The following is a 17,961-nucleotide window of genomic DNA, read 5'->3' as shown; positions in this document are numbered from 1 at the left end:
AAATAATACAAATTTATAAAAATCGTCTACGTGCAATAGTTAGTATGATCAAAATTTGTTTAAACAAAGTAAATATTATCATCAAAAAGTTCATCAGAAATTAAACAGACGAAAACTCGTATAAATGGCGACTGTGTCACTTTACCTTATACAAAACTGCAGGATTTAATTATGAAACAAATAAATTCAAGGTCACCGAGATGACAATAATATCGCAGTGGTGCAAATATAAATAAAATCTTAAATTATAACAGGGTTATGTATGGTAATTTTATGCGAGCCGGAATTAAATACATATTTAAAAAGCACGCAAAAAAGTATTATTCAGATATATAAACTATGTTTATTGAAAACACGTAAATAAAAAAACAAAAATGTGTGTTGAATATTAAAAACGAAACAATTTTATTTTACTTCTCTTGATAGTTCTCTAAATTTAATAAATAATTGGTGGCATCACCTTTCAGTAATCCTTTCAGACGTAATCCATAAATATAAATACGTAATCAATAAATATAATAGCATAAAAATTAAAACGGACCTCGTGTACATTTATGACAGCCACAAATAATTCTAAGTGCGGTGTGTAGTTCGTAATTCGGAATTTTTATACACAATAATATTGGATAGCGCTATCTATTGGATTATAGCTAAATTACAATTCACTAGTTTGTCAAACCAAATGTTTTCATATTCAGCCCGCCGGAGCAAAGTCAGCAGCGAGCGGTGGCACGACGCCGCGAGGTGGCGGCGCCGGAAGTTTGTCCGACGTTAGCGCAGCCTTACGCGGCCGAGCCCAGCGCTTGCGGCCCGCTATATGCTCACGCGCATACTGTGCGGTAAGAGATACTTAAAATTACAACATACCTCACCGCGGTCAAGTCCTCTCTAACACTCTCACCAAATGTAATGACAAAAGAGTCTTTAGAAAGCCTTCAGCGTGTAGTCCTGGGAACACATCGGCCTCCAAATCTGATTCAATTAGTAATCTAAAGAACTTTAGTTACTGCAACGAGGTTTAGGCCATGTACCATAGCTCTCAGTCGTTTCATACCTCACTATAATCGTCTATTTAGTTTAGAAATAATAGAAATTTCTTTGTAATTTGTGGTTATAACTTTTATTTATATATCGAATTGATACGCTAACAGCAATACATAATTAGAGTTTGCTTTAGTTTCCTCTAACAGAGTACAAAATCAAATGTTTGCTTATTGTAGGTATACACAGCCCCAGTAATAATTATGGCAGCTTATTTTTCAATGAAAATTTATTCGATTCTTTATCTCTTATACACATATAAATTAAATTCATAATATTTCCTGGCCATTCGTTAAAACGATTTTGTGGCATCGAACAATAAACGTAGATATTTCTTAAAAAATATACTGACTAGCGTTTTCAAAGCCAAGACATTGTGGTAAACAATTCCAACTCTAGGTTATGAATTTTTTTGCTCTCAAGTGAAATTTCAGTCTTTTATTACAGACTCTAGTAGGATGGCCACAGCTGGACCTTAATTTATCTACATTGAAGATGGATGTACTACGAGGGATTAGGATTTAAACACCTATTTCATTAATATTGTCTTTTTTGATGTAATTGTAAAGCTAACATATCCTTTAATACATAGGGATTGACAAAAGGATGACCAATAAAATGTTATAATAGACAAAGATACAGATCGCCTGTCCACCTTGTGGCTTGTCGTTCGCGGCGTGTCTTGATCCATGATCACCTACTGCACCTTGGGGCCCAGGTGGCCATCTGTTCTGCATCCAATTAGTGCGCAGATGCAATATGCACATTATATTCTATAGAAGCAGCCACCTTTTGCCAATCTTGACTACTATAAATTACTTCACAAGTCCAAGCACCACGACAACTGTGACCTAGGTTGACCTGGCTTGACCTTGGCTTTCATAAGCCAAAAGTATATCTAATATTGCTGTAGACATCAGCAATAAACTTTGAACTTTTTTACATATCCACTACGCATCTTCGATTATATAGGGAGATGTTTACGTTAATAATACGTTAATAGTGCTTAAGATAATAATAACAAAGCCTTCTTTATTTTTATATCACATAACATATTTTTACATTTCAAATTTCGTAAGTATTATATTAGTATGTTTACTTATGTTTTACTTTAATTTACTTTTCGTTAGTAGTATAGTAATATATTAGTATGTTTACTTTTGTCCTGCGATCTTCTAAATGCTTCCACGTTTTTTGTCTTTACTTTTAGGCATACAATGTTTTCTTGTGACTTGGACTGCGTTATCTAGTTTTTAAAGTAACTATTTACAAATGATATTTTTTATTACTTTCAGATACCAACCGCACGCGGGTCCCAACAGTGCTTATAGTGCTTATTATGCCCATAGATAAATGCTAGATTCAGACAAAAATATAGGTTTGTGATATAGTATATTATTAAAAAAAATGTAAACCTAGTATGAGCTGTAACAAGGAAGAGGTTGGAGAGAAAAATCATAGAAGACGAGAAACTAAATTTCGACCGAGTTATATGAATCTTGGTAACATTTCCAAAAATACAAATAATCAATTTCTGTGCCGTTTTAAGTGTTCATAAAAAGTAAGTCGCAAGTGCGGTGATCTTGGCACGTTATTGGAAAAATACGCTGATTTTTTAAATAAAATCGCGAAAATTTTAGAGATTTCGTGTTCGTTGTCATGATGTGTAGTACACAACGAAAGAAGAATTATATTCATCGAAACGTCATATAACGATTCTCGTAAAATGAAGTTACCTATACACCTTCTCTCTACTAGCTTCTACTGATTTTAAATCATATCAATCTGTGAACGATTGATATGATTCTTTTACTAAGTATCTACTACGTGTATTTAGAAATTAAGAAATGTATTTCTAGAAACTCTCATGATTTAGATAAGTCACGTCCATGTTACAACACTTAAGTTTTTCATTTCTACACGTTGACAAATATTGCCTTACTTTCGTAGATTTAGTAACTTACACTACAAATTTATTTCAGTAATTTTATTAGCTATTACTGAATTTTGTATTAGACAACGTTTGTCAATGTTAAACGTTACCAATAATTTAACTAGTAGTAACTTCATTAGACGCATTCAAGTTCATTTTGAATAAAAATGAACATAAGTGCAGTGCCATATATATGCCAAATGTAACCAAAGAATACTTATGATAAACAAAAAGATTTGGTAAATATGACTGTATATTTATTAAAATCTATCAATAAACTTGAACATTAAAAACGTTTTTTACTTCTTTCATCTTCCGTATATTACTAATTAACATTAAATCACAATAAGCTAAATCATCACATCATTTATACTAATAAGAAGTAGTATTGCATTTGTTGAGGTAAGTTTTCAATTTGCGGTGTCCTGTAATGTGCTTTTTCAGCAATAGTATACGTCATAACATGGTTAACAGTAGCCATGCCAGGATCAACATCGTGGTCTACATAAATTTTCGATGAGATTGTTTCTTCGAATTCTTCTCCCACTAAATCTGGTTCAGGTTCCATAAAATCATCGAGGGGTATGATATACGTGTTTGTCATGGGTTCCATAGAACAATAAGGTCCATAATAGTCTACTGGATTATAAGAGACTGCATCGTAGAAACTTTGTTTGGGTGAAACTGAAGGACTACTGTAACGGTCTAGAACTGGTGGTGACGGGATCTGTGTTTCGTATGGAAGGCTGTGGTAGTGGTTGTAGCTTGCATATGGGTCTGCATAATGTACATGATTAAGTTCCACGTGAGTATGGTTATCAATTTGCGGATCACTTCCATTAGTACTTACATCATATTCGGAGTGGGAAAGTGGATGTATAGAACAAGTTACATTTTTAAGTTTTTCCACTTGCACACAGTCTTCTTTCGTTTCATCAGTAAATGAATCTGTAGAATTTTTCAAATCGCAAGCATCTTTTAATATTGATGTCAGTTCTTTGGCTTGTTCGTTGGCGGCAACTGCCAATTCTGATAGAATTTCAGTGTCTGGTGTAAATTCTATGCCGTATTTATCGGCAATTTCTTGAGCTGACATCATTTTCTCAATAGCAATATTCTGGTATTCGTTATTAGATTTAATATGTTTCAAAAGTCTCCATACAAGTTTAGTACTGTCCATAGGAGAATCTACAGATCTTTTCTTCCGTTCTTTGTTATCTTCGTTGCTATTATCGGTGATGCTTAATGCGTAAGATAGAAGATTAGCCATTTCACTTTGGATAGCATTTGTAATAGATGTCGCCATTTCTTTGATTTCTTCTAATTGCTCCTCCGGTGATTTATCTGAGTTAACGACTTCTGTCATTATTTTGGTTGAGGACGAAGGAAACAAATTGGTCTCCGAACCGAAAAATGTGTCCGTCCAATCCTCTTTTGATTCACGGGAATCTTTAATTTCAACACTAGATTCGTTTGAATTGAATGCTTCTGTTTTGTTTTCATGTTCATGTATATCTATATCGGCATTTATTAAAGCTCCCTGTTAAAAAATATAATTACTCAGGATTTGCAATTCTTCAAGATTTCAATTGCTGTAGTTGGGTAAGAATGAATAAAAGAATAATAAAAATAAGGTATTTACCTGGATTATTAACACTAATATAAAGTGAAAAGCCGCCATGATGTGTACGATATGATGTTGGCATGTTCCATTCCTTTGCTTTATATATAAGTTATTCATTTTATTAAGAAATAATTTGTTAAAAACATGAGCAACGATAATTGCGTTATTTATTTGATAGGAATTGTTGCTTCAATATTATGTTGTGTAATGTTACACAGTATGGGTAATAACATAAAAACAAAAAGTAATTACCTCATAATACATGCTATAATTATTAATAATATATACGAAGATAATTTAAAAATTGAAAAACAGATGTTATATATAATATATATATATATATATATTACATTCTTTTAAATTCAAACGATCTTTTGATCAAATTGTTAAGGAATGTTACATCCCAAAGGAATATATTATAACTAATAATTAACTACGTATATTATTTTAAAATATTTTATACTCATACGGTTTAAAATTCACATATTCATGTTAATACCCGCATGGAATCGTTTACAGTGACCAATTATGTACGTCATGAGTACATCAGAAGATCCTAAAGTAATCAAAACGAGAATTAGATTGAGCCCCCCTTTAATGACATCATTGAACAGAAATGCTTAAAACAAATTAAAATGTGAATAATTTAATTTATTTATTAATTACAATGTAGAAAGTTCCTTAAATATATTGTGGTAATGCCGGGATTAATTCAGAGTATCTTGTATATGGTGTGTATACTCCTTGTGGTGGTGGTGGTGGTGGATACGTATGTGGGGATGGTAGAGGTGGTGACGGATAAGAGAATAATGGCGACGGTTGTGGGTATTCAGGTGGTACTTGAGTGTATTGGGATTGAGTAGGACTCAGAGTGTACGGCCGCGGCGGGTAAGGTGCCGGTGGCGGATTATATTCAGGGTAGGAATACTTATATTCATAGGACGGTGTCGTTGATGGGTAAGAATATTGAGGTGAATATGGCACAGGTGGAGGGGATACAGGTACAGATGGTGGAGGTAGTGGAGCTGGTAGAACGGGTGGAGGTATTGGGATTTGTGGATGTTGTGAAGGTGGAACTTGTGGAGGGTTAGAATACGATTCATATTGCCATGGATAATGTGCTATTGGGTAAGGTGACGGGGCCGCTGGTGAAGGTAGAGCTATAGGGGAATATGTAGGTACTGGTGGAGGGTATGCTAATCCAGGTGAAGGCGATACGTATATGACTTGAGGAGCTGGTGACGTTATAAACGGTAGAGGGTAAGCTGAAGAATAAAACGGCGTCTCGTAGGAGATTGTACTGGGCGCGTAATCTGATCCCGAAGTTGACTCAGAACTATTTTCTGTACTCGAGCTTTTCGGCTTCGAAAGGATAGCTGGAAATAATTATTTGTGTTACTATTCAGGTTTTTGAATGATCGTTGTATTTTAAATAACTCAAAATTTTGTATACTGTAAAATTTTGTTGGATATGCTGATCAATTTTCAAAAGCGTTTTGTTGTTGTTAGTTTGCATAATTCTTGTTTATGTACTCTAGCAAATAAATTTAAACTCAAAGATACAATCTAAAATATTATTAATCTTTATATCGTGTATTTTGAACTCCGGTATCTAAGTTATATTTCAAGTTGGGGAAAGGGTTCCATGATTCTTATATGTCTAAGATAAGTTAAATATATCGGAGGTCAGTTTTATAACTTAGTAGGAATTCGCTTGAAAATATTATTTGCTTGTATTTAATGGTGTAATGTGACCTCTTTTGTTGCGGTTTGCGGTTATATATTTTAAAGTTTTAAATCCTAAGATGTGTCGAATTCCACGTGAAGTTTTCCGATACTGTGAAATCGGAACTGCAAGCTACTATTATAAATTATAATTTATCTATTAGATTACTTGTTTTTTTTTTATAAATTAATTTTGTATTAAATGTGAAATGTGAAAACCAATCCAAGAATTCTTCGGAATTCAATTTATTGTTATTATTTTAACGTCTTTGTTGTTTCAATCGTATGTAGCATATGAATCAAAATCGATTATTTTATTGAATGCATAATAATACAACATCAGCTTATTATTGATCGGCGATACGTTTTTGTTTACATTGTAAGTGGGTCAACTTACATGATGAGTAAAGCGCTTCGATCATCTGATTCATTCTCTCGTTGAGGGACGACAGCTGAAACAACATTAATTTGTTTATAATTAAACATATTGTTATGTAGTTATAATTTTTTACGGTAATGAGATCAATTGTCTCGCCCTTATACATAGTAAATAGCGCCGAGATACTTCTGTATATTGTCGCCTTTTTGTTTATCATATATGCACGTTTAAACGTTTTGCCAAATACAAATATCTTCGCCTATATACTACGCGTAAAGATAATCCGAACTCAGCAAAAGATTCCATGGTTTCAGGAATTCTTTCTGAAATTCGGTTGGTTAAAATAAAATATTTATTTTCGGAAATATACTTTGGTAACAATATGAGTTGCAATGAAATGCGGCTCAAAAAATAATTTAATGTATAAAAACTACTGAATTAAGCTATTTGTAAATAAAATAATCATCATAGATTACTTAATTGATTAAGTTCAAAAGGTTAAGTTGAGAATGCAAGATTATCAAAAGTTATTCTTTTTCATCTGTAGCAAAACGCTAACTAGTTTTTTTCTAAAATCACAATGTCATCAAACATAACTCTTTTCTTTCTGATTATTTAGAAAATGAAATTTATAAAACTTTTATGCCTATTCATAGATATAATCTTTAATATCTATAATAATAATGATCATATTTATCAATGTGTTATCTATGCCCTTTTGGCAAGAAATAAATTAAAAAAAATACATGTATTACCTGTGTCTGTTGTAATTTCTGACATGGTGACGGTGGAGTGGCGTAACTGAAGCCCAAACTCAAAACGCTCAATTTAATAACAAGTCTCAGCATTTTCCCCCTGATTTTTTTTCCTTGTACAACTTTCAGCTTATTTACTCCATGCCTCTTGAAACATTGTGTCCTGGCTAATATGCTTGGACTTATATTTAGATTTATTAAAAGTTTTAATCTTATTGTAAACGTGATGAGAGAGGAAAATGAATCGAGAGATGTTTCGATAAGATCATTTATTGATAAAATACATTATGATAAGGTATAGTTAACGTGCGTGAAGATAACGAAAATAATTTTTGTCTACTTAGAAATTATAATTTTGCTTGTAATTATTGTTATTTGAAAACGGTTATTAATATTGACAACTCAGCAGCTTTATTTATATTTACTTCTACTTACCAATCCGCTAGGCAATGCGGATTTATTTCGATTTTCTGCGGGTTATCTTAATCCTGATTCTATTTCGTAGTGAAATCGCGAGTATAACCTTCTTCAGACCCGTCATTGCCATTTCTCGTAAAATGAATGTGGGCTTGCCAATGGAGAGATCTCATTTCGATAATAATATGAATAAATAAAGCGCCAGCCATATGACAGTTCTATAGACTTTTGATGACATAGTTTTTAGTATAAACAATATCTTTAGTTATAAAATGCCTGCATAAAAATATCTAAACGAGTGATTTTTATAATAATTTTGTATTTAAATAAGCTGATTATACGATTTCTATAGATATTTAAAAATATCTAATTTCTTTTAAACTTAGCGTATATAATCTCTATTAACAGTATGAATAACGACATTAAAATTCCAAGTGCTGATAACATTAATACTGGAGTCACGTCACCGAACTTCACTCTTTCAGCTAACAAGGCGGCTCTGCAAGGCGGAGGCCGGAATCTAAGATGGGATATAATCCGCTTAGTGAGCCCCACTTCGACGACCCATCCACCTTTTGAGCGGAGGTATTCGTACCATTGTCCACGTTTTGTAGTCGTTATCCATGCTACCGACTGAAAGTAATTATTAAATTTATTTCGTTTTAACGACAGTCAGTTAAATCATTTTGATCTCAGAACGAAACTGTATTATTCATCTGTAAATTAAATAATTATCATATATCTACTAAGAAACGCAGCGAGATTAAATCAGAAATAAAGAGATCCGCAGAAGAATAAAAGTCACCGATGTATCTCGAAGAATTTGTGGTGGTAGGCAAATCGCTCGTGCAATCGACGGCTGTTGGGGCCGAAAGGTTTTCGAGTAGGTATCGCGAGTCGGTGGACGCGGAGTGGGTAGTCAAGAGTGTGTACTAGATAGAAGATATAGTCAAGGATTTTGATGATTAGTAATCTCATGATTCATCATCATTATTTCAGCATATAAATCACAGGAAAATTTAGAGACAGAATTAAGAGGAAAAAAAGAGAAAAAGAAAAAAAGAGGCGTTAGAAAATTTTTTGAGGGATGGTAGTACCACTCCGCTAGTATATAAAACATTAAGAATATTTTAGTACCGAAATTTCGTTACAAGATGTGAAATATATTTCTGAGGAGGATGGTATCTTAAAAGTGGAAATGTTACAAGAAAACAGAAAATATAGTGTAAGTAAAATATATTTTTTTAATAATAACAGTACGCTATTATGAACGCTAAAGTAAAAGTTGCGTTAATTGAATTTATTTGTCATCTTAAATGAAGGGCATCATGTTTATTTTGCTTAGAAAAAGAAAAATGGAAGATAAAGTATATTGAAGTTAATAAAAAACATTAACAATATATAATTTATAGTAGAAAATGGAAATATTTATTCCTAAAAAACTCGGAGAAATGTTATCATTATTTCTGCCGCAGATTCTAATAAATTTTTAATAAGAGCAGTTGGAAGCGAAATTCATTCAACAAGGTCGTCTTTTCTACTTATGAGTTTACGTCCCTCGACCTTTTCTCTTATTCACTTTATATACCTTAAAGGATATTACTTAATGTATTCACTTCAAAACCTTTTCAGCGGTATAAAAAAATCTTCGAAAAATCAAAGGTTTGCGTAATTTTCAAATATATGTTACACTATTTAATAAAATACCATACCTCTGGTATTGTATCGACATACTGCAGTTTACAGGCCTGGTCCTCTGTGAAGGTCTTCAAACGAGGGAATAATTGATTATATTCGGTGTGAAAAGCAGTCTGTCCCTTGCCGATCAGCTCAACCCCGCGTTCCATATCAACGTAGAAACGAGACGTTAGCTTCTTCTTTTTTAGATACTCCAAGTCAGTCCAGTTTGTTTCAACCTTTTTAAAGAATAAAAAATATCGTTAAGCAATTAAAAAGAGCTTAAAAAATTGGATATTCTGGAAAGAAAATATTTCGTGTGAATGTTGCTAACAAAAGATGATGATGCATTGTGAGAATACTAGCTTTTTAAAAAAATAAAAAACAGAACTCACTATTTTTTCTTATTTTACATCTGTGTTAGAAATAACTTTGCTCTATATCGTGTAATGATAAACTCGATGATTTTTTCGTGCATCATAGTGTCATCGAGAATTGTGGGTACATAATTAAAGTTTAAAATATAATTTGGATAAGCAAGTTGAAGTGGCAATAGGCAAGCCACATATCATGCAGAACAGATTGTTGCCGAAGCCAAAATTACGGACGTCCATTGAATTCATTAAGGTGGACAGATGACCTTGTTAAAACCGGAAGACACTGGATGCAGGCCGCTTCCTTTCGGTCTTTTTGCTACACGCTAGCTTTACGTCCAGCAGTGGGCTTCCTATTTCAGCTCGATAGTGATATGATAACCGGTGGATCAAGTAACATGTATTTGAGTGATGTGTGGTAGGTTCCATGCCGTGCCTTTGCTCAGAGTCAGTGTTCTTGTAGTGATCACATTATAGGCTGAACCAACACAGACAGACTTACGTCAAACATTAAATAACGCATATAGTCATAATCTTCGGAGGCTATGGAATATCGGGAATCCGCTAGCGCTCGGAGAGAGTCGGGGCCACTGCGACCTGTGCTCATCAGGTCAGACACGATGGCGGACGTGTAGTACGCGTGGATTAACATTGACGAGATTGAAAGCACGACGAACGTCCATCTACCGGAGATGCCTTCCGGAACGGCGCTTGCGTCTGGCAAACAGAATTATTCTTCTCTTATTACGGGGATTTCAGAATCTTAATAAATTTCACTAATTTATTTAATTAGTCTTTTTACACGCTGTGGAATGGTAGGCTCAATACCTAATAATTATTCTCTACCAAACAACTTCAAGTGGTGCAAAAAAAACAAGTAGCAAAGTGTGTAAATGTAAAAGAAAAATAATACAAATCATAGATAATTTACTAATTTGATCACTCGTCGTAATATTCCCAGAAGTTTGCGGCAGAGGCCACCAAGCATAAGCCAGCTAAAGCTTTAGAATTAGTTTATTTTTTTTAAATTACACTCGCCAACGAGGTCGAGGGTGCGTTCATTAAGCAGGCGAGAAACAGCCAGTCATATACAAACGAACTTGTAAAGCAATCGTGAATATGTTTAGAAGAACCCAAAAAATATTAAAGAACTATACATTTTCGTATTTGGCACTGGCCATTTTGACGTAATTTGAAAAAAGAAGTATATAATTAAAATATTACGAATTTGATTTTTATTGTCCAAGCGTTAAGTCTGCTATTTCTTAATTTAATTTATAGAATCTTTTCAGTAATTTGAAAACATTTTTGCATCATTCATAAATGTTAGTTGCACAACTTTTATGCGTTATTTCAGTGAGTGTATACAAGTATAAAGGTTAGGGCCGGGTTTACGAATTTGTCGCTCATAGGTCGAAAGCATGTCGTCGTTCTCATTTCATGTTCAGGAATTATATTTTTTTATGAAATTTAACCATCTAAGTAAGCTTTTCTGCAATCAAAAAAATAATAGTGAAGTTTGATATAACATATTTAATACATTACAAAACTTCTCAAGCTTTCAAATCTCAGTGAAAGATAAAATTCTGTATAAAATACTCTTGATTTTTTAGCGACTTATGAATTGGCACCAAAATTTGCGCCCTTGTCCTGGACCCATGTGACTTGCCTAAATCCGGCCCTGATAAAGTTATCTGAATATACTATACCCTGCTGTAAGTATGTTGCTAGCACGGCCATGTAGGCGCCTTCTTTCTCCACCGGCTTCTGAGCCATTACTCTCTGTGCTATGGCCATGATGAGTGCAAAACCAGCGCAGACGCACCACACTCCTCTCGTGAATGGCGCGACGAACATGTTACTACTGCTTTCGCGCTCCGATAGATATGTGAATCCCACTCTGGAGTTTAATAATTAGGTAAGATCTATACAGGGTGATTGGTTACAGATATAAAGTCTTTAAATGGGCTTAAGTATAGCTTATTGGTTACAATAAATATATAACTGAATAACTCTGAAACTTTAATGCAACATGCCAAAAATTTCTAGCTGTACAAAGTCTACAGGGACAGGAAACAGTAATTAATTTTAACATGTAGTAATCCTATATTTTTTAAATCGTTATTTATTATTTCAGAACCAATTGATTTTTGGATAGGTACCATACTCTAGTTGACAGCAAACTCGCTAAATTTTCACCTTGTTAAACATTTTACAACTATTACTAATAATTCTGTACATGTGTAAGTTTCAGTCTGTATAATTTATTGTTAATTACTTTCATCAACCAGGGCAATCCTGTATAATAATAAATTATAAAAACATTTGGTCTGAAACGCAAAATACTCCGGCTGTGAGAAAGATGATAATACTGTAGTTTGGTTTTTTTTAACGCACCGAAAAGGCCATATCGGGAAAGCGTAGTCTAATCTTGTGATCCGATTAGGCAGGATCCTCAAACAGCCACCGCTAAGATCCGCTGTTCCGTCAGATAACATAAGAAGCATGCTGCTGTTATGAACCTCTGTACTCCACAGCTCTGTTGGAATAAGAACTTCCCTGGAATAGTAAGAGACGTTATTTTTCAAGTTGCAAATTACAATAAAAATTAAGCAAGAGAGAGAAATAGTTTGCCCGGAGTTCAAGAGTATAGTGAATATGTGATTATAGGTGTATTTCTTTTTATTAACGTAGATATCAAACAAATATTACTAACATGAAAGTGATCCAATTCTAATTGAAACGTTTGGAAAAGGAGAATTGAAAACAGTGTACGTTTTTAACTTCCTTTCTCTGAGAGATATGGGATATTTAATGGAATCAGGCGTTACCTTGTGGAAGTCCATCCTAAGTAAGACAAGGACCAATATTTAGCCACTTCCGCACATGCAGTGGTAATCGTGCAACAAAGTGCACCGCCCGCCAGCCCGCCAGATATGGGATGTTTTTTATTGTTAAAATAAAATTAATATAGGTGATATATTACAAGAGTACTAACAATGGAAACTCTTATAAAGCAGTAACAATTACTTCTCGCAACTTCAATAAAAGTCAAGTGGCATAGACTACATTCGGTTCCGATCGGACTTTAATATCTTAGTCATTGATTCAATTAAACGTGTTTTATATAATGATAATAATGATAATTATTTAAAAAGTGGCCTTCCTAATTCACTTGTTAGCGGGAAATGAACTTCCTTTAAACTTTTTACCATTAGACGAAAAATGAATATGAATAAATTCTTATATTTAAATTAAAAGTTGTATGGTCTAATAGGACCGGTAGGAACCAAACCCAGTGTCTTCGGGGACCGTAACAAGTGGACGGCCGTCTTGAAAATTTCGTTATGGCCGATCGGCTTAAGTGACATCGCGACCATGTTTTGAGAAATAATGGTTGCTATTGATTATTTATCCACCATGTTTTTTTTGTGTTATTTTTCTTTCTCAGACAGGTAGGAATCTATCCATGTTAATTTGATGCTTTTACTTATCGTTGTACTTATGATTATAATAATTATATATGTTTATATGTGCAATCTGCTACATAGCTTTTTTCAATTTCTATAATTTGTATTGTACTTATTTTAGCTTTTTAAATCTTTCTTTTTCACGTGTACAATAAAAAGTATTAAAATATATAAAATATGTCAAACAGTAGATGTCGCCTTATTCAAGTGATGATGAATGACCATTACTTAGCCTTGAGTGCCTCGATGACAAGAATAGAAGCCGCGTAAGCGCTGCGGATGCCGCCATCTTGCTCTGGCTTTGACACATCCAGCAAGTAATCTTTGAAGGTGTCATCGTTCCAGTCTTCAGAGTATTGTCCCATCTGAACAATAAAAACATATTTACAGATATTTCTATTTCTATTGTGTGGTCACTAAAGTAATTAACATAAGTAGCGTCAAACTTAAAAGACACAAGTGATAAAAATATTTTCCATTATATCTTTTATTTTTAAATAAAACGATGATAATAATCACGTGTCTCAGACGCCCATTATTAAGCACAGGCAGGAGGCCTTTAACGATTTATTTATAGTATTGCTTGCACCTATATAAGATTAAGTTAATTGCAATTTTAGTCTAACTACTGACAAACGAAGGTAAATATATATATATATATATATATATATGTACATATATATGTGTGTATATATAAGTATATATAGCTCAGCGGATTGACAAGTTAAACCAGCAATGGAGTCTTAAAGTTTTGTAGAAGAGGCTACGGAGAAGAGGTGAGATACTTAAGATTGCTAGAAGACCCCAGGGTCTTCCCCAGGGTACCCAGGTGCAAGGCGCTATCAACCGATTATATTGGAAATACATGGGAGAAACTTTTATCCAGCAATGGATGGTCCTACTGCTGAAATGATGGTGAAGATAAAAAGTCATTGTTAACTCGATATTTTAGTACCGGAGTAGCTATCTTTAAAGGATACTGCTTGAGATCGAAGCGTCGTAATATTCTTCCGCGATCGTGTGTAACACTCAGACCGGTGGCTTGGCTCCAATACGCCCAGGCGTGTACAGATATACCATCGCGTGGATGTAAATATGTGTCATCAAAATATACTAGCGACTGCGAAGAAAAGATATCTGAAAAAAATGTTTTTTCAGAAATATATTGAAGCTTTTTACTGACAATGGAGCTATATATTTACTCAATATTGGTTAACTACCAGTCAAATTTCGTCCTTTTTGATTTTGATCACGCATCAAAACAACATCGGCATCGTATCTTGTTTTATGAATAAATTTTGGTATTTCGTTTATGACAACCCATTTGTACCAATGCGAGAAGTGTTTTAGTCGAATCTGAAGAAGAAAAATAAATCTCAAGTAAGAACTTCATAGGATCTGTATAATGTGCAAGAATAAATGTTCTGAACCAAATAATGAACAAACTATTTTTAATTGTTAAAGATTAAATATTTGCAATATTTTGTTTTGAGTTACTTGTGGGCTATTCTCAGAAGGTAGCTCATTTGCAACCCTCGTTATTTTAAGTTGAAGAATGCCTTTATCACCACCCGTAAGACACCCACAGCTGTACATAAGTCTTCCCCAGAAACTTCCAATAGAACTAGTTGGAAACCTGCCCGCATTTAGTATATTACGACGACCTAATGTAGTCTGGCTATTTTGTAGTTGTCTTCTATCTATGCCTTTATAGGGAAGTTCAATCTGATTTAAAATGGTCATGGTTATTCAAATTGGTCTGTTTTGACATTATTACCGTGACGCTTAAATGTGTTTACTATAAATGATCATATGTGGATATGAATGAATAAGATTACATACATAATGAATTAACGAGAAAGATATTTTAACATGTAATGGGCAAGCATGTACAGAATTGACATTAGTAAAAACAGCAAAAATATGTTTCATGAAACTAAAAAAACGCAGTCGAAATTCTTATAATATTAGACTACAAGACTGATCGATGCGGGCTGGTTGCATTACTGGTTGTGTGTTAACAATAGCGTTGTATGTTAACCAATCTTGTTCTGGTTTTTACCTTGTATTTTAATTTAGTAATTATTTATTTAATTCGCTTTGGTTGATTTTGTACTTTAGCTATAGTGATCAATTTTCAAATTAATGATGATGTTTATTCTTCATTTAAATATTTATTTTTGTTTAATTTTGAACCTATACGTATTTTGTTTTAATTTAAAACATGATGTTTTATGAAAGGAAACTATCAATGTAATTTCCATTATATTTATTCGATGATTATTATAAAAATATGCGCCATCGAACAGGATACTGCATTTGCTATCGAGGCCTGGATGCACGGAGTCCAAAATTGTATGTCTTCTTTTATAATAATACAAACCTCTTTTAAGGAATTTTGAGGTGATGGAATATATAATACTCCATAGAAGCGATTCTGCATTTCTCGGTCCAAAATTGTTGAGTTACAATAAAATCCTACACTCATGCCGTAATTTGATAGCTGTTTCGCAAATTTGACGCGATCTGTAATAAAATGATTAATTTAAATTTTTGATTTACTCATCCCTCGATTGTTACAAATGGAAGCGTTGCTGGAGTTTCTTCCTCCATTTCTCAAATCGCTTATGCTTTTGCTAAATAGTTGTATAGTTAGCTTGATATTAGCAACTGACCAAGATAGGTTAAAAATGATTGGAGATTGACGACCTCTGTAATATAGGAACGGACCTCAGCTGTGAAATATTTCGCATCATGCTTGTTTTAACGTCATCACGTCGTTCCTGCCTGTCCGTACATGTCTCGACCTCACAGGATTGTGGATCCGAATATGGAGCGAAATGACTTTTGATAGGGAGCGGTTGCAAATCTAGAAGAGTATTGTTGTACTTTTGCTGGGACCAATTTCTGTTCTGTATTCCCGGAACCATTTTCCTAGGACGTTGGTTGGAGACGTTTACCGATGGATTGGGTGGTGAAGCTTTCTAGCTTCTATTTCTATACTTTTATTCTATATTTCTGTATAGAATATTATATTATATTAATAGTGAATATAAGACCACCATATTTGGGCGCTCTAGCCAAACTACCTTATAAGAAGTCTAGGCTAAGTGACCTCTTTGCTCTGTACTCTGAAATCTGCGATATCTGTCTACACTAGAAAGGCAACGGTGATCTTCCATCCAAAAACATCGTAAAACTAGTATCCCTTAATATTATTGTGTTTAAATGGATGGTCCAGAGAGCAATGGAGAAAGCTATGCTCGGAGTTTTGCTGCGTGGTCGAATCGAAAATGCGAAGATTCGTAGGAGAGCCATGGTTTCTTACGTAGTCCAAAGAATTGCTCATGAAGAGTCAATGAACGGAACACATCGCTTATGCATCCGATGGCCGTTAGGTTCTTGACTGGCCACTGCACCCCCACAAGGTGAAGTGAGGACATAGTCAAGAGCGCGAGAATCGCTAGTACACGGACAGTGAAAGACCGATCAACACGGAAGTTTATGCCTTGCAGTCGACGTTCATTGACTGATATGATGAAGAAAGATACTATCTAATATTTCGCCAATAAAATTTAAGTACACCGTCAGAGAATTTTTTACTGATAAGTATCTAACTTCAATGAAATGCAAATGCCATTTCAGTAGTTAAGTTTAAATAAAATATTTAATGGACCATTAGAAGTGGATTGTTTTTCGAGGACTGTCCGTAAAACTAATGTTATAAAATGTTTAAAAAAACATTCAAATTTAACAAAACCACCAATGCAAATAATTATAGCAAAAACGCAATTTATAGAAGACTCTGTAGACTTTTTTTATCTAGAATATGTTTATATGATATTATATAGTTTATTGCCAATTAACATCAAACATAAATTAAATCATCTTTCCTTTGTTAATTAACTGATAATATAATTTATTTTTAATTACAATATATGTACTTTTATCTCCTTACAGAACAAACAGCAAGTGTCCTCTTTCACTTATTTTCGTTGTCATTACTATATAGCTACCAAAACCGCTGTGCCACGCCTTTGCAAAACGCGGCGAAAAGGAAGCCGTTAAGAAAGGAGCATGAACATCGCCGCAGCCGACGCTGATGGCGGGACGACCCCCGTCTCGCCACGTGTATTCCTGCGACGTGGTATAGCGGTTTCGGTAGCACTATGATAGTTATATCACCTACGGTGTTAACTCAGATTGAATAATAGAGAATAGCCCGTATTTCTTGTGGTAGTGTTGTCTTGCATCAATTAGTACCTTTCAGGTATTTAAATACTGGTTATTTTCATAAATATTTCTTTAAATTTGATGATGATAAAATAAAAGATAATAATAATAAAAAAAGATAAAATGAAAATAATTCTTATCAATCTATGTAAATTTCTTACCAACAGCGGACCAGCATGTTAGAACTATTACACTTCCTACTAATTTAAATTTAAAAATATCGACAATCGCAGGAATCAACATTGTGTATAGTTTTATTCGACGTTCTTACAAATAAATTATTTTCTTTTGCGTTGACCTTTTACACTGGTGTGTTATTTCCTCGAAAATACA

At 33.7% G+C, this 17,961-nt stretch overlaps 4 protein-coding genes across 5 annotated transcripts in view; 1 reads left to right on the top strand and 3 right to left on the bottom strand.

The window, feature by feature from the left end:
* The window catches only part of LOC137924065 (T-box transcription factor TBX1-like), a 43,271-nt gene extending 40,084 nt beyond the window's left edge, over window positions 1–3,187 (top strand). For both annotated transcript variants that reach the window (XM_068767382.1, XM_068767380.1), the window contains exons 8-9: window positions 699–839; window positions 2,337–3,187. In XM_068767382.1, the coding sequence (XP_068623483.1) occupies window positions 699–839; window positions 2,337–2,394 (199 nt within the window). In that variant the 3' untranslated portion in view covers window positions 2,395–3,187. The remainder of the gene's footprint in view (window positions 1–698; window positions 840–2,336) is intronic.
* Window positions 3,188–3,341: 154 nt separating this feature from the next.
* LOC137924369 (uncharacterized) lies at window positions 3,342–4,862 on the bottom strand. Its single transcript, XM_068767764.1, has 2 exons — window positions 4,851–4,862; window positions 3,342–4,514 (listed from the first exon to the last, which is right to left on the bottom strand). Exons 1-2 carry the CDS (start codon window positions 4,860–4,862, stop codon window positions 3,342–3,344), a joined length of 1,185 nt encoding a protein of 394 aa, XP_068623865.1.
* A 417-nt stretch (window positions 4,863–5,279) lies between these two features.
* Window positions 5,280–7,550, bottom strand: LOC137924368 (uncharacterized). The gene is made up of 3 exons (XM_068767763.1): window positions 7,458–7,550; window positions 6,721–6,775; window positions 5,280–5,974 (listed from the first exon to the last, which is right to left on the bottom strand). The coding sequence occupies exons 1-3, from the start codon at window positions 7,548–7,550 to the stop codon at window positions 5,280–5,282; spliced, it is 843 nt and encodes a 280-aa protein (XP_068623864.1).
* Window positions 7,551–8,240: 690 nt separating this feature from the next.
* On the bottom strand, window positions 8,241–17,871 carry LOC137924367 (ionotropic receptor 75a-like). Its single transcript, XM_068767762.1, is given in 10 exon segments — window positions 8,241–8,507; window positions 9,587–9,790; window positions 10,428–10,642; window positions 11,635–11,825; window positions 12,323–12,484; window positions 13,624–13,760; window positions 14,351–14,532; window positions 14,598–14,751; window positions 15,779–15,921; window positions 17,790–17,871. Coding segments are annotated over 10 exon segments (1,737 nt in total).
* Window positions 17,872–17,961: the final 90 nt, after the last annotated feature.

Source organism: Battus philenor, unplaced genomic scaffold (genome assembly GCF_028537555.1).
Source record: "Battus philenor isolate CCGP_79_NKW_IND1 unplaced genomic scaffold, ilBatPhil1.0.hap1 SCAF_23, whole genome shotgun sequence".
NCBI classification, from domain to species: domain Eukaryota; kingdom Metazoa; phylum Arthropoda; class Insecta; order Lepidoptera; family Papilionidae; genus Battus; species Battus philenor.
Note: the sequence above shows the minus strand (reverse complement) of the source record. Positions and strands in the feature narration are given on the sequence as shown.

Excerpts from the sequence above, each read along its gene's own strand:
- LOC137924368 (XM_068767763.1), bottom strand. The coding sequence starts at position 7,550 with ATGCTGAGACTTGTTATTAAATTGAGCGTTTTGAGTTTGGGCTTCAGT. Across the intron at positions 6,776-7,457 it reads AGAAATTACAACAGACACAG|CTGTCGTCCCTCAACGAGAG; the intron begins GTAATACATGTA and ends ATGTTGTTTCAG. Across the intron at positions 5,975-6,720 it reads CGAAGCGCTTTACTCATCAT|CTATCCTTTCGAAGCCGAAA; the intron begins GTAAGTTGACCC and ends AATTATTTCCAG.